Source organism: Callorhinchus milii, unplaced genomic scaffold (assembly GCF_018977255.1).
Source record: "Callorhinchus milii isolate IMCB2004 unplaced genomic scaffold, IMCB_Cmil_1.0 Scaffold2, whole genome shotgun sequence".
Lineage (NCBI taxonomy): Eukaryota > Metazoa > Chordata > Chondrichthyes > Chimaeriformes > Callorhinchidae > Callorhinchus > Callorhinchus milii.
In genome coordinates, this window is record NW_024704743.1 from 33,030,967 (window position 1) to 33,043,919 (window position 12,953).

The following is a 12,953-nucleotide window of genomic DNA, read 5'->3' on the forward strand; positions in this document are numbered from 1 at the left end:
GGGGGCGGTCTGAATTGTTGGGAGGTTCTGTCCTTCAGGGTGACGTTAAACTGAGGTCCCAGCTGGCTGCTCTGGTGGTTATTAAGCATTCCATGTCACTAATTGGAAAAAAAGGAGTTTCTCCCAGTGTCCTGGCCAACTACTCCCCAAATAAATTGACCATCCACTTGATGGCTGCTTGTGGGACACTGCTGTGCGCAAAATTAGCTGCGCATTTCACCTATAAAATAGTCATTACACTTCACAAAATACGCATCAATCCAGTTTACAGTATATCCTGTGCAGCGCTTTGAGATGTCTTGACAATGCAATTATGCCCTGTACCAAATGCAAGGATTATTATCATGGATAGAGGCAGGAGAGCAACAACAACAACAAGATTACATTTGTTTTGCGCCTTTCATGTCGGGAGGACGTCCATTTCAGACCCGAGCTGGGGTCAGCGGGGGAGAAGGAAGGGGAGGTGGCCGATAGCATGGTCGAAGAGGAGGGTCTCGAGGCGGGACTTGAAGGGGGCTAAGGAGGCAGCGCGGCTGAGTGATTCGGGGATGGAATTCCAGAGGTTGGGGCCAGAGTGGCTGAAGGCTCTTCCCCCAATGGTGGGGCGGGTGGGTCGGGGGACGTGGAGCAGGCCAGAACCGGCTGAGCAGAGAGAGCAGGCGGGTTGGTAGGGGGTTAGGAGGTCACAGAGGCAGTGTGGAGCGAGGCCATAGAGGGCTTTGTATGTGAGGACCAGTATCTTGAACTGGATCCTCTGAAGGATAGGGAGCCAATGGAGTCGGGCGAGAATGGGGGAGATGGGGTCACGGAGTTTGGTGCGGGAGAGGACACGGGCTGCAGAGTTCTGGATTATCTGCAGCCTGTAGAGGGAGGAGTTGGGAAGGCTGACAAGCAGGGCATTTGCATAGTCGAGCCTGGAGGTGATGAAGGCATGAACAAGAATTTCAGAGGCCTGAGGAGTGAGGTAGTGGCGGAGTCGGGCAATGTTACGGAGGTGACGGAAGGCAGAGCGGGTCATGGCTTGGATGTGGGGAAGAAAAGACAGTTGAGGGTCGAACAAGACACCGAGGTTCCTGACTGGCTTGAGTTGAAGTGTGCAATCATGGAGGCTGATGCTGCCAGAGCCTGAGGTGCTGAGGCACTGGCTCGAGCCAATGAGGAGGGTCTTAGTCTTGTTCACATTCAACTGTAGGAAATTTCCCCTCATCCAGGACTTGATGTCCGACAGACAGTCTGTCAGGACAGCAGTGGTCCTGGAGTTGAGGGTGGAGGCAGAAAGATAGAGTTGGGTGTCATCCGCATACATATGGAAGGTATTCAGAGGGGAAGGCAACACACTCGTGGTTTTAGCACGGAGCGGCGATGCTTTTAATTTTGGAATTGCAATGTTACCTAAACAAAACCAAAAAAGGCCGAGTGTGGCATGATCTCAGCACTAAAATCTAAATAAACAAAAGACAAAATACTGCGGATGCCAGAAATCTGAACTAAAAGCACATGTTTCTGGGTACACTCAGTAGATCAGGCAGCATCTACGGAGAGAGGAAAGTGAGTTTCAGGTCGATGACCTTTCATCAGAACAGAGGTTCTGACAAAAGGGCATTGACCTGAAACGTTAATTGACTTTCCGCTCTCCATAGATGCTGCCTGACTGACTGGTATTCCCAGCAACTTCTTTTTATTTCAAAATAAACAAACACTGGCCACCATTTAGCATATACTACTACTACTAAGAATAATCCTTGTATTTGATATAGCGCTTTTCACATCTTCTAGATGTCTCAAAGCATTTCACAGAATATACTGTAAAGTGAATTGACTGTATATTTGTGGGCGAAACACGGCAGTCAATTGCGCACAGAAGTATCTCACAAACAGTTGTGGATTGAGTGAACAAANTTTTTTCCTAATAAAAATATTACTATTACGAAATATTACTAATCTAATACTTAATAAATATTCCATTTGCATACATCTGTAATTCTAATCTCTTAATTATCCATTACTGAAATTTAAACAGGAGGAAATCTATGAAAGAAAATTAAACCAGAAGAATTCTTTGGCATTCAAATAGCGTGCCTTTAAATGGCCAAATAGCAAGTAAAACAGAAACAGGTTGCTGGAAGGAGCAATAACAAAATTACATAATGTATGAGGCAAGTTCAACTTCGAGCCAGGAACCAAACTGAGAACGTACTACCAATTATACAAGACTTCAGTTTTTTCTACTTAGGTAATTTCCTTAATCAAAAGCCAAGAACATATTCAGAGGAATTTCCCTAGCACAAGGGACTACATCACTGAGTTATAGACTTCCCCATCAGTCATCCAGCAGGTGAATAATGTGAGCTTTGGCAGCAGCTGGACTGAGAGATCATCGATATCACACTGGATTGATTGTGCATGCTGCATGTATTCATTAATTCGACCGACAAGACAAGCCAAAAAGCACCCTTAAGTAGCCCCATCACACCCACCCTCACCCGGCTCCGCTGGCTCCCCATCCATCAGAGGATCAAATTCAAAATTCTCGTCCTCACCTTCAAGGCCCTCCATAGCCCCCTCCTACCTCTCCGACCTGCTAACCCCTTATTAACCTGTCTGCGCTCTCCGCTCAGCAGGCTCCAGCCTGCTCCATGTCCTCCACCCGGCCAGCCTCACCGTCGGTGGTCGGGCACTCAGCCTCACTGCCCCCACCCTCTGGAACTCCATCCCACATTCCCTTTGCCTCGCTTCCTCCCTTGCCTCCTTCAAGGCACGCCTCAAAACCCTCCTGATATTCAATGTCCGTTCAGCCACCCTTCTACCCTCTCTACACTCCACCCTCCCTGATCCCAACCACCTCCCCCACCAGCTCAGGTCTTAATCCCTGACTTTCAGCATCTCTGGGACGACCTCCTGACATGAAAGATGCTTTATAAATGCAATGTTGTATTGTATTTGTTAAACCACTATACATCAGCCATTATAAGTTATGTTAGCAGAAATACAATCTTACCTGAGCTTGGTGTTGATTTGCAGAGCTTTTGCTAGCATCTTGGCACCAATGTCTCCCATTCCATTCCCACTGATGTCCACTTTAGTCAAGGACGAATTGCTGCCTAAAGCGTTAATGATTATCGTCAAGTCAGCCTTAAGCTTGGAATCTGCTACAGATAGCGATTCTAGTGGCTGCAAAGAATAAAAAGATAATATAATAAACTTAGTATCAAGTTGTTTCAGTAGGAAATTAATAACAATCTCTTATTCATAAAAAGGAATTCTGCTGGATCACATCACTTTATGCCAATCTGAGCAATATTATACATAGTTTCACTACTGAAAAAACAATTCCTGTAATTTCAAAGGGTTGGTGCCCAGCATTAATACGACTGAGGAGGCAGGAATCCATTTACTTCCTACTCAGCTATCTTTTTCAATGCCAGGCACGCAAAAATTATTAATCGTCCGCAATATGTAAAAATAAACAGCAACTGCAAAAGACAGGAGTGAATGGATAGCAGCTTGTATTGTGAAATAATTTCTTCTGTCACATTCCAATGTGGTTTATTTTTAATTCCTCCCTGCGCTCCAATTCCCAAAAGGAAGTGGGGAAGCAATCTGTTCTCATGGCTTTGTGGGTTCTGCTTGAAGCCCGCTGGTAATGGGGAGGAGGGGAAAGAGTGGTTAATGTAATTTTAGTCAGGGTTAACTAATTGTCGCAAGTACCTCCTGCCATGGTCAAGTGCCTTGCTCTTTGCTTGATTCTATTTTGTAAGAACCTGGGCAAGATCGTGTGCTTGCTAGAATAGTCAATCACAAATACAAACTGATAGTGATTTTTGGTATACAACACATAGGCCAGATGTCTGTTTATTCAAACCTGTATGGCTTACTGGTAAAAAAAGGTAAATCACTCTTAACAAATTAATAGGGCTTTTGAGGGGGAGGTGGCAAGGAAGTGGGGAAGGAGGCCCACCAAATTCTGATCATTTGAAGACATTATCTTTGGAAGCAATATTTAAAGCAAATCCCCTTTCGGACTCCAGTTCAGGCTTACACTGCTTTCTACAAAATCCAACAAGCACTGGATAGGTGCGAGTACATTAGAAGATTCACTTTAATGTCCTTATGACTTGAACCAAAGCTATTAGGTAAACTGCGCAAAAAGTGACATTACTTTTAAAAATGATGCAATTTTCGTAAAATACATATTTTTAAAGAAACTTCTATTAAGTTAAATGCATAAATTAAGAAAGTAGCACTTACTGATTCTTCATCCTGAATCATCTGTACAAGGTTATCAAGGACCGGTATAAGGTTCCTGTTAAACATGATTTACCATTCGTTAGTCACAGCAGGTTTAATGACGAATGTATCAGTAGTTCTACACTACAATAATATTCTACAATCACCAACTGTGTCTCAACAGGCAAACATTACAGGAATAGGAGATAGGTGCAAAGCAACCATGATGTTTGTACCACAATGCAACATAAAACTGGGTAAGTGTAAACCAGCTTTATGCTCAGCTCATCTTACTTTCAGTCCCCAAACAACAACAACAATTTGCATTTGTATAGCACCCTTCATGCGAGGTAGCGTCCCGGAGCGCTTCACAGTGCTGGAGGTGACAATGAGCCAAGGGGAGAGGCAGGGGGAAAAGATGACCGTAAGCACGATCAAAAAGGAAAGTCTTTAGACGGGATTTGAAGGTGGGGAGGGAGGGGGCAAGGCAGAAGGACTGAGGGAGAGCGTTCCACAGGTTCCGGGAGTAGTGACTGAAGGCACGGCCACCAATGGTGGAACAGAGGGCACGAGGGACAAATAGGAGGCTGGAGCCAGCCGAGCGGAGGCAGAGGGTGCTGGAATGGGGTGTAAGCAGGTCAGAGAGGTAGGGAGGTGCGATGGAATGAAGTGATTTGAAAAAGTATTGAGAGTATCTTGAAGTCGATCTGTTTGGTGATTGGGAGCCAGTGGAGCCTGGCAAAGGACTGGTGTTATGGGAGTACAGAGATTCGTGTGGGTGAGTATCTGGGTGGCGGAGGTTTGAATTAATTGAATCTTGTGTATGGTGGAGCTGGAGAGACCAGCGAGGAGGGCATTGGAATAGTCCAGCTGGGAAGTGACAAAGGCGTGGATGAGGGTTTCAGCTGCATCGGTTGTGGGGTACGGACGGAGGCGGGTAATGTGGTAGAGCTTCACAGCAGTGAAATTAACGCCTCAGTATCTCCATCCATGTGTTGTAATATCGATGCTAGATTGACAGTGGGGCTAGATTATGTGAGTTGTGTAAAACATGTGTGAATCATGTGCAGAGAGGAAATTATAGGTGACCTTAATTATTTATTAGTCTAATGTAAGGACCTTTTAAGTATTTGATTGCCTCATTAATTTAGGTCCTGTATTTTATCTGATCTCCAATTAGTCTATTTCCGTGAAGTGCTCCGAGGCACTGAAAGCTGCTTTATCAATGTAAATTGCTCAGTAACAACCAATGAAAGGGGCACTTATAATTCCGTTGTTAACACATGGTTAACACAAGCTGTAAATTAGACACCAGTGTTGATAACTGACAAGTTCCATTCTTAAATTGTGCAAAGCCTTCCTCATATCAAAACCTCAACAGGATGACATTGTCTTGTAACTATAGCAGGGCTTGGAACTGTGACTGTTTTGAAACATTAATTCGCTTCTATCAACAGTATAACATTTTGAAAATCAGTGCCCATAAGATTTTCTTAAAATTGGCTAAAATCTCAAATTATCCATGCTGGGACCCTTGAGGGGTGGATCCGTTTATTGAGTCAGTAGCTAAACCAGTAAGGCCCAAACGATGATTCTTTATCATTGCTGAGCAACGTTATCAGAGCCGGGCTTCATTCTAAATATGTATTGGAAATATAATAAAATAATCCTTGCATTTGATATAGCGCTTTTCACGTCTTCTAGACGTCCCAAAGCGCTTCACAGAATATACTGTAAAGTGAATTGACTGTATATTTGTGGGCGAACGCGGCAGCCAATTGCGCACAGCAGTATCCCACAAACAGGCATGGATTGAAAATGACCAATTTATTATTGTTTTGTTTTTTTGGAGGGATTATTATTAGGCATCAAGAGTGGATTCAGAATTCTGAGCAAGGGACAGGTATTTTGTCCAGGGAACCATGTGCCCGCCCACCTCCCCTCCTGGATATATAAAAGTGTAGGTAATATGCAGGGCTAGGCTTGGCTGTGATTTCTCTCTCTCCATTACCCCCGTGGTCCAACAGCCTGCTTTGACCCTGGGTAACGTATGACACATACAAAAATAATGGTAACCTAGGCGTGGCACCAGTATCCATGGAACAGTGCCCAAGCCGAACAGAGTGAAATGCAGGCAGGAAAGGGGAGAAAACTGGTACAGAAAATTGACCCAAGCAAAATCTCAATGGCCTAGTGAAATACTACCTAGTACTACAGCACTAAGTCCTACAGACCAGAAGATTAAAGATTTGATCCCTGCCTGGTCTGTGTTGTGAACTAATCTTAATTGGAGCGGTGATAGGGAGGTTTCTACAAAGTTCCTTAGGGACTTCTAAGATTTCCTCACAAATATCACCCAGGTGTCCTGCTCTCAATAGCTATGGACGTGCAATGATCATTGAGTTGTAAACAGGATTAGGCTCCTCTGTGATGTCCCTTTCGTTGAATAGATTGTTGAAAGCTATTTTCTCTCATTAAACACCACACACTGGCAGGGTAGCAGAGGTTTGCTCTGTGTGCGATGCCTGTGAACCTCAGTAAAGACATGGATGAAGATGACCGGTGAAAATTGGCAAACCAAATGTAATAAGACATTGTTAAACCTTTAGGACCTGTCAGCTCACAATATTGTCTGTCACTCTTATTAGCCGCAAGCACTTCCTACTGCAAACAACCTCCAACCGTCAAATTCCAGCCTTGAAGCATTCATGTTTCTGTCACTTTTCAAAATTTGTTTCACTTAAAGCTTTTGGTTAAAACACTCAGCGTGTTATTTCACAAACCTCAGCAGTAGCTTCTTCCTAGACTCAGATGGTGTGGCAGATGTATTATTGTACTTAAAGCATCTATTTCCGCTCACTTTATTCATTTCAATTGCTGCAACAGTTTGTAACTGGATTCTTTTCACACGTGTGGCCGGCAACATAGAAACTCTCATTCCCTCCAGCTAAAACCACGGAGGCGTGACTGAAAGGGCACTTCTTTTCAGTGCTCTACAATTTTGATGAATTCAGAGCTTTGATTTCATTTTTATAATGTAGGGCTGGAAAATATTAAAATAAGAGCCACAAATTGGAACTACTGGGCAAATATCCAACTAAGTGCAGTATTCTGATCTATCAGCATGAATAAGATCATCTATCAGAACAGAATTAGTCCTAGAGTCTGGGTGGAGACAGAAGGATACCGATTTAGGTGGCACCTGGGTACATGTGGATATGGATCCCATGGGTGCAGCTCATGTCATAGAGGAAGCATGTAGACCATGAACAGGAGAGGACTGAGCATAAGAACCTTGAGGTACTCTGTACACGGCTATGAGAAAGAAGGGAAAAATCCATTAGAGGAGACATGATGATGATACCGGTACAGATAGAAGTGAAACCAGGAAAACCAGGCACATAAGGGTGTAACTTTGACCAGGCCTGTCTCAGTAACGTGGGTGGAATGGAAGCCATGTTTGAGGGACTCATACAGGAAGTGCCGGCAGAGGAAGGAGCGAAACTGAGAGTTGACAAAAGTGTTTCAGCACCTTGGCCATGCAGAGCAGATTGGAAATGGTGCAATAGCTGGAGAATGTGAAGGGCGTTGAGTGGGATGTGGCTTTCTTTTGAGAAGTTGGTAATGACAGTAGTTTTGAAAAGGGAAGAGGATTTGTGCCAGAGAAAATGGAGAGGTTGATAATGTCATCTAATGCAGGTGGGGGCAGAGCAGCAAGAGCTGTGTGGGAATGCAGTCAAGGGAGCAGGTGGTGGGTTTCATGTGAGAGGTAAGTGAGGAAAGGGATGAGTGGGAGACAGGGACAGAGAGGTGTGCAATGTGGGTGTCGGGAGGAGGAGTGGTGGTATAGTAGAGGAAGTGGAAGCAGCTTAGTGGATGTGATCAATTAATGGCCAAAGGTCAGAAAGGCCAAAGATGGTCATCTGGGGAAAAAAATTAATTTTAAAGCAGCGTAGCATACAGTCCAACTGTTTTTGGTGTGTGGTGGTGGGGAGCTGTTTTCTGACAATTTTCACAGCTTGCTTGCCTTTTCAGGCAGTCTTAGTGACACACGGTCTCATATCACGTTAAAAAAAGACCTCTTACAGCATCTTTCAGTCTGGGTTTCTTGTTGCTTTTCACACAAATAACATATCAGTTACAAATCTGATTGATGTAGCTCACTGATTTCTGCAAGATATGACCCCAGTGACCTGTGATTTGTGCGACTCGCACCGAACGAGCCCTGGATGCAAAATAGTGTAACCTACCAGGAATCTTTCTGCAGTGCTACTGCTCTTTTTGTTTCAAATGTGAAAGGACAATTGAAAAATTCCTTGCAACTATAAATGATCAATTTTGTGAACATACGTCAAAGCTGGCTTGAATACATCCATTTTGTAATGGAAAATTAAATATCTGCTGATAGATTACCAAAGGTACGTGCAATTTAACTGCAGCTGAATGCAGCTGCCATCATACATTTATATTTGCATTTGTTTGGAATTCCTAGTTTGGTTTGGATACTCTTAAGCATGGTGATGTATTTGCGCATTTGTCAAGATACTCACTCGGCTGACCCCAAAAATAAGTCTGAATGTAACAAAATGGATACTTATAAGCCTTTCCGTTTCTCTGGCCACCAGAATCACTTACTTGGACTTAATGTTGTTGAAGTTTTTGCCTAAAGCCAGATGTCGAATTGATCTGTTCTTGCCAAGCCATACCATAAGTGTAGCAAGATCGGAGTCTAAACCTGTATAAAAGGGTTAAAAATCACACAAATAAGCCACTTACTAGGAACAATCAAAGTACAGCAACATTACTGCACCTGAAAGAACCCTACTGGCATTCCAGCTGTGCAGAGCAGATTCCAGTAGGGTCCTGTAAAATTATCACTCGCCACAACATGGATGAAAGTGGATTTGTTTTAAACCAGAAAATAAGACCCGATGTCTAGGATTCGCAAGTGTGGATCCATGTATACAGAGATAATTACAGTTGCCTTTGATTAGGTACTCATCCAGTGAAAGGGATTTAATAATTGTGTAATCAACCAAACCTTTTCATTAATTACATAATTAAAGGCATCTGTAATTCCTCTGTACATATGCACATGGTGCATAATAGGCCCAATTTAGGGTTTCTAAATAATAAAAATAATAAATCACTAGTATAAATTACTACATAAAAATACCCCAAATATTACTGTCCCAAAAGTATGGCTGTCTGGGCTGTGAAATCGTGGCGCAGTCACACATTGTATAAAGTTTGGATCCTATCAGCACCAAAATTAGTTAAGCCAAAGCTCTAATAATAAGCCATTCTTATGGAGGTGCTAGACATTGACAGATTCACTAGCAAATCATTTAGAGAGAAACTTTATGGTTCTTGTCATGTTGTTTCCTATTTGTGAACTAAACAAAAGCTGGATTTCCTCCAATAGTTCATTGAATAAGTGCCCCAGGTGTCAAATCACCAACTAGTGATTATCCTGGGGGGGAGGAGGGAGGAGGTGAGTGGGGTCTCCTTGGAACTGAACAGACTCTCATCCAGCTCCTGTTAACTCTGATAGCCAAAGCCTTAATGAGTAGGGTGGTCCTAGCTGGACAAGCAACAGGAAGCTTGCCACATCTTAAATGTCCAATAAGTGGACTGAACATAAGAGACAAGCAATCTCTTCTCACCATTGTCTGAAATATCCAGTTCTGAAATATTATGGACTTCAGCAATACAGCCTTCCAAAATCTGAGCCCCACCAGACCTTAGCTGCAAAGAAAACCACGTGGTTAGCTTTATTTTAAAATCCTTTCATTACCTAGACATTTTGATTGGTCTCTCCCCAACATTAATGGATAATTATTATAAAATTGTTTATGAAATGTATAAAATTCTTATAAAGTTCCTTTTTTCCACCTTGCTGACGTTTTTCCAGCACATTCCTTAATTTTCCCTAAATGAAGTGGATATTTGTGGACTGTTACTACAATTCCGAGATGCAATTCAGCTAATTTGGCTGAATGTCAGGAGATAATGTTTCGAAATGTTTTTGTTTGGCCTGTAGATAACGATGTTCAAGGCTACTGTGATTTCATAAAAGCAATTAAGTTGAGACGCTTAGTAAGGCAGAGAGGCCCAGGAAAGCATACATATTCATAGAGATGCATATAGTGGAAACACTGTACAAAGGATGCAGTGAAAAATAGTAGACGATCATCACTATGTAAAGTAAGTATCTGCACTCAGATGTGCATGGCGTTAAACTCTTTAAAAAAAACTAAGAAATAAAACAAGATGAACGCAGGAAGCTGCAATGGACATGGGGGAGAGGAGTGGAGAAGAGTGCTTTAATATACAGTATTTGAATAGAGTTTTACTAACAACCAATCAACACTAAACAGTGGGCAAAGTGAATGCACTCTTACATTAATGATGTTACTCGCAAATGTTAATTTCTTTCTCACAAATAAATGTTTCAGATGGTTTCACTCACCCCCACCCAACCCCTCAAAACTATATAACGATACAAGTTACTGCCATAAAGGACAGATGATTTTCAATCGTGAAGATTCAGAATTCTCATCACCACCGATTGATTACCAGCTCTCAACAAGACTTCAGATATACTAAATGCTAAAACTGTTTTTTCAAGAAAAAACTTACAAACCTGTCTAAAGTATATGCCTGGAACCTAGTTGAACAGGAAGTAATAATAGTAATAATCCTTGCATTTGATGTGGAATCTTATCACTTCTTCGAGACGTCTTAATGCGCTTCACAGAATATACTGTAAAGTGAATTGACTGTATATTTTGTTGGTGAATTGCAGGAAGTATGCAAGTAATGGAGGATTTGATTATGTTCTTTAACATAACTTTGTTTCTTACTGACTTCCTACAAATGATCAATTCCTATTGACAAGAGACCCCTTTATCTGCAATTCATTAAACAAACACAGGGGAACTTAAATTGCAAAAAAAAAGTATTACGCAAAGATGTGAAATACTAAAAAGAAATCTTAAAAATAAATTTGAAAACTTTTTTTTTAGCTTGTTCTAAATAAAGACATGTACATTTTCTTAATTTCACATGACAGTACTAATAAGCAGGGATATCTATTTGGAAGCTAGTAAACGATACTCATTAGTCAAAATGAGCAGTTCCAAGAATTGCTTTGGACAATTAAAATAACTTACATGTTGGAATAATTTCCAATGATGTTCTTCATCAAATTCTCAATACAAAGTTTTGATACCCAAGAACATTATATTAAAACATGTACTTCAACAAAATTACACATATTACAGAAAGTTTCACATCAAGGGAAAAGATTAACGATTACACCCGATTCTTAAATCTTCTTTCAAGTGACACAGAGAAACTACAACATACAAAACACAATTAAACGCATGTCTGCAATTTTATCATACTGTATGAAATAGCCGTACCACATGTTTCTCAAGATAATATTGGTAGGCAGGCAGGAAGCCATTTTCTGGATCAAAAAGGTTAAAGGTAAGGCAGGGAGGGTACTTACACAGTGACCAAGCTAAGGAAAGCAGAAGGGAGGAAAAGAATGGCATACATCAGTGCAGAGCTGGAGGAGGCAATAGCATTACAAGCACAGTGAGCCCATACAGAGTTCAGCAGTCAGTCTGTATCACACCAGCACTTGAAAGTTGTTAAGAGAATGACAAAGCAAATCATGAAACGAGTCTGGGTAAATGCCTGCTTGGCAAAAGATTAGGGCTACACAAATATAAGGCAAGTACAGACTCACTAACATACAAAAACAAAGGGACTTTGTTGAAAAAAACATTCATTTTGTTCATAAATATATCTACAATCAGCACTGAATGTCTTGATTAAGATATCATGAAAGGCATTCATTCAATAACAGACTCTCATACTCCTGGATATCAAAAGTACATTGGTCACACTTACACATTTAGAAGGTTATTGAGGTCTATGGTTAACCCCATCCAATAACTTCAGTTGAAGAACTAGCTAAAGGTTACCCAACATCTCTTGATGTTGTTTGCTGCCGAATCACCATGTGAACCAGTGCAGTCTCACCACGAAACTACTGCAAGAACGCAGGTTGTTAGCAGCTGCTAGAATCATAGAATCTTACACCATAGATGGTCATTGTGCCTGCACCGGCTCTCAGAGCAAGGTATCCACTCAATCTTTCTGCCCTGCCCTAACTCCACAGCCCTTGAAGCATCTATTCTTCATTCTTCACATTACTTCCACATCCCAATAACTCTTGAGTGAAAAAAATTCACCTAAGCTCTTTCTTTGCTCTTCTTGGGATTTTTTACCCCTCGAGCCGGCTGACTGAGAAATAGAAGGCAATTTAAAAATAAAATGCTTCACGTGCAAGTGAGCTAATGTTTGCTAATCAACCACTTCAGAAATAATACAAGTCTCTGTTCCCTTAAACTGGACCATTAACTTTTTGGAGTCATTTTCTTCACTGCTTTTTGAGTTGAATTCATTCAAAAAGTAAAGTTTCTTTCTTACCTCGCAGTTGCTGAGGTCTAGAGAAACATCCTTCAATTGAGGGTTACAAGCAAGGCCAAGTAAAAGTGCTCTGCAAGGAGAGAATTATTCTTCAAACAAACAGCTTACATTTTATAAGCCTTTCAAGTGCAAGAACATCTCAAATCGCTACACAGAATTGAGATCCATTAGAAATTAACAATAACAACTTGCATTTATATGGTGCTTCACACACAGAAATA

General features: G+C 41.7%; 1 protein-coding gene across 1 annotated transcript in view; it reads right to left on the reverse strand.

Annotated features, from left to right (window-relative positions):
* Positions 1–12,953, reverse strand: part of LOC103184542 (F-actin-uncapping protein LRRC16A) — a 205,566-nt gene that overhangs the window by 84,625 nt on the left and 107,988 nt on the right. The window contains 5 exon segments of the mRNA XM_042332579.1: positions 2,999–3,171; positions 4,249–4,303; positions 8,863–8,962; positions 9,894–9,975; positions 12,733–12,802. Coding sequence (XP_042188513.1) covers positions 2,999–3,171; positions 4,249–4,303; positions 8,863–8,962; positions 9,894–9,975; positions 12,733–12,802 — 480 coding nt within the window.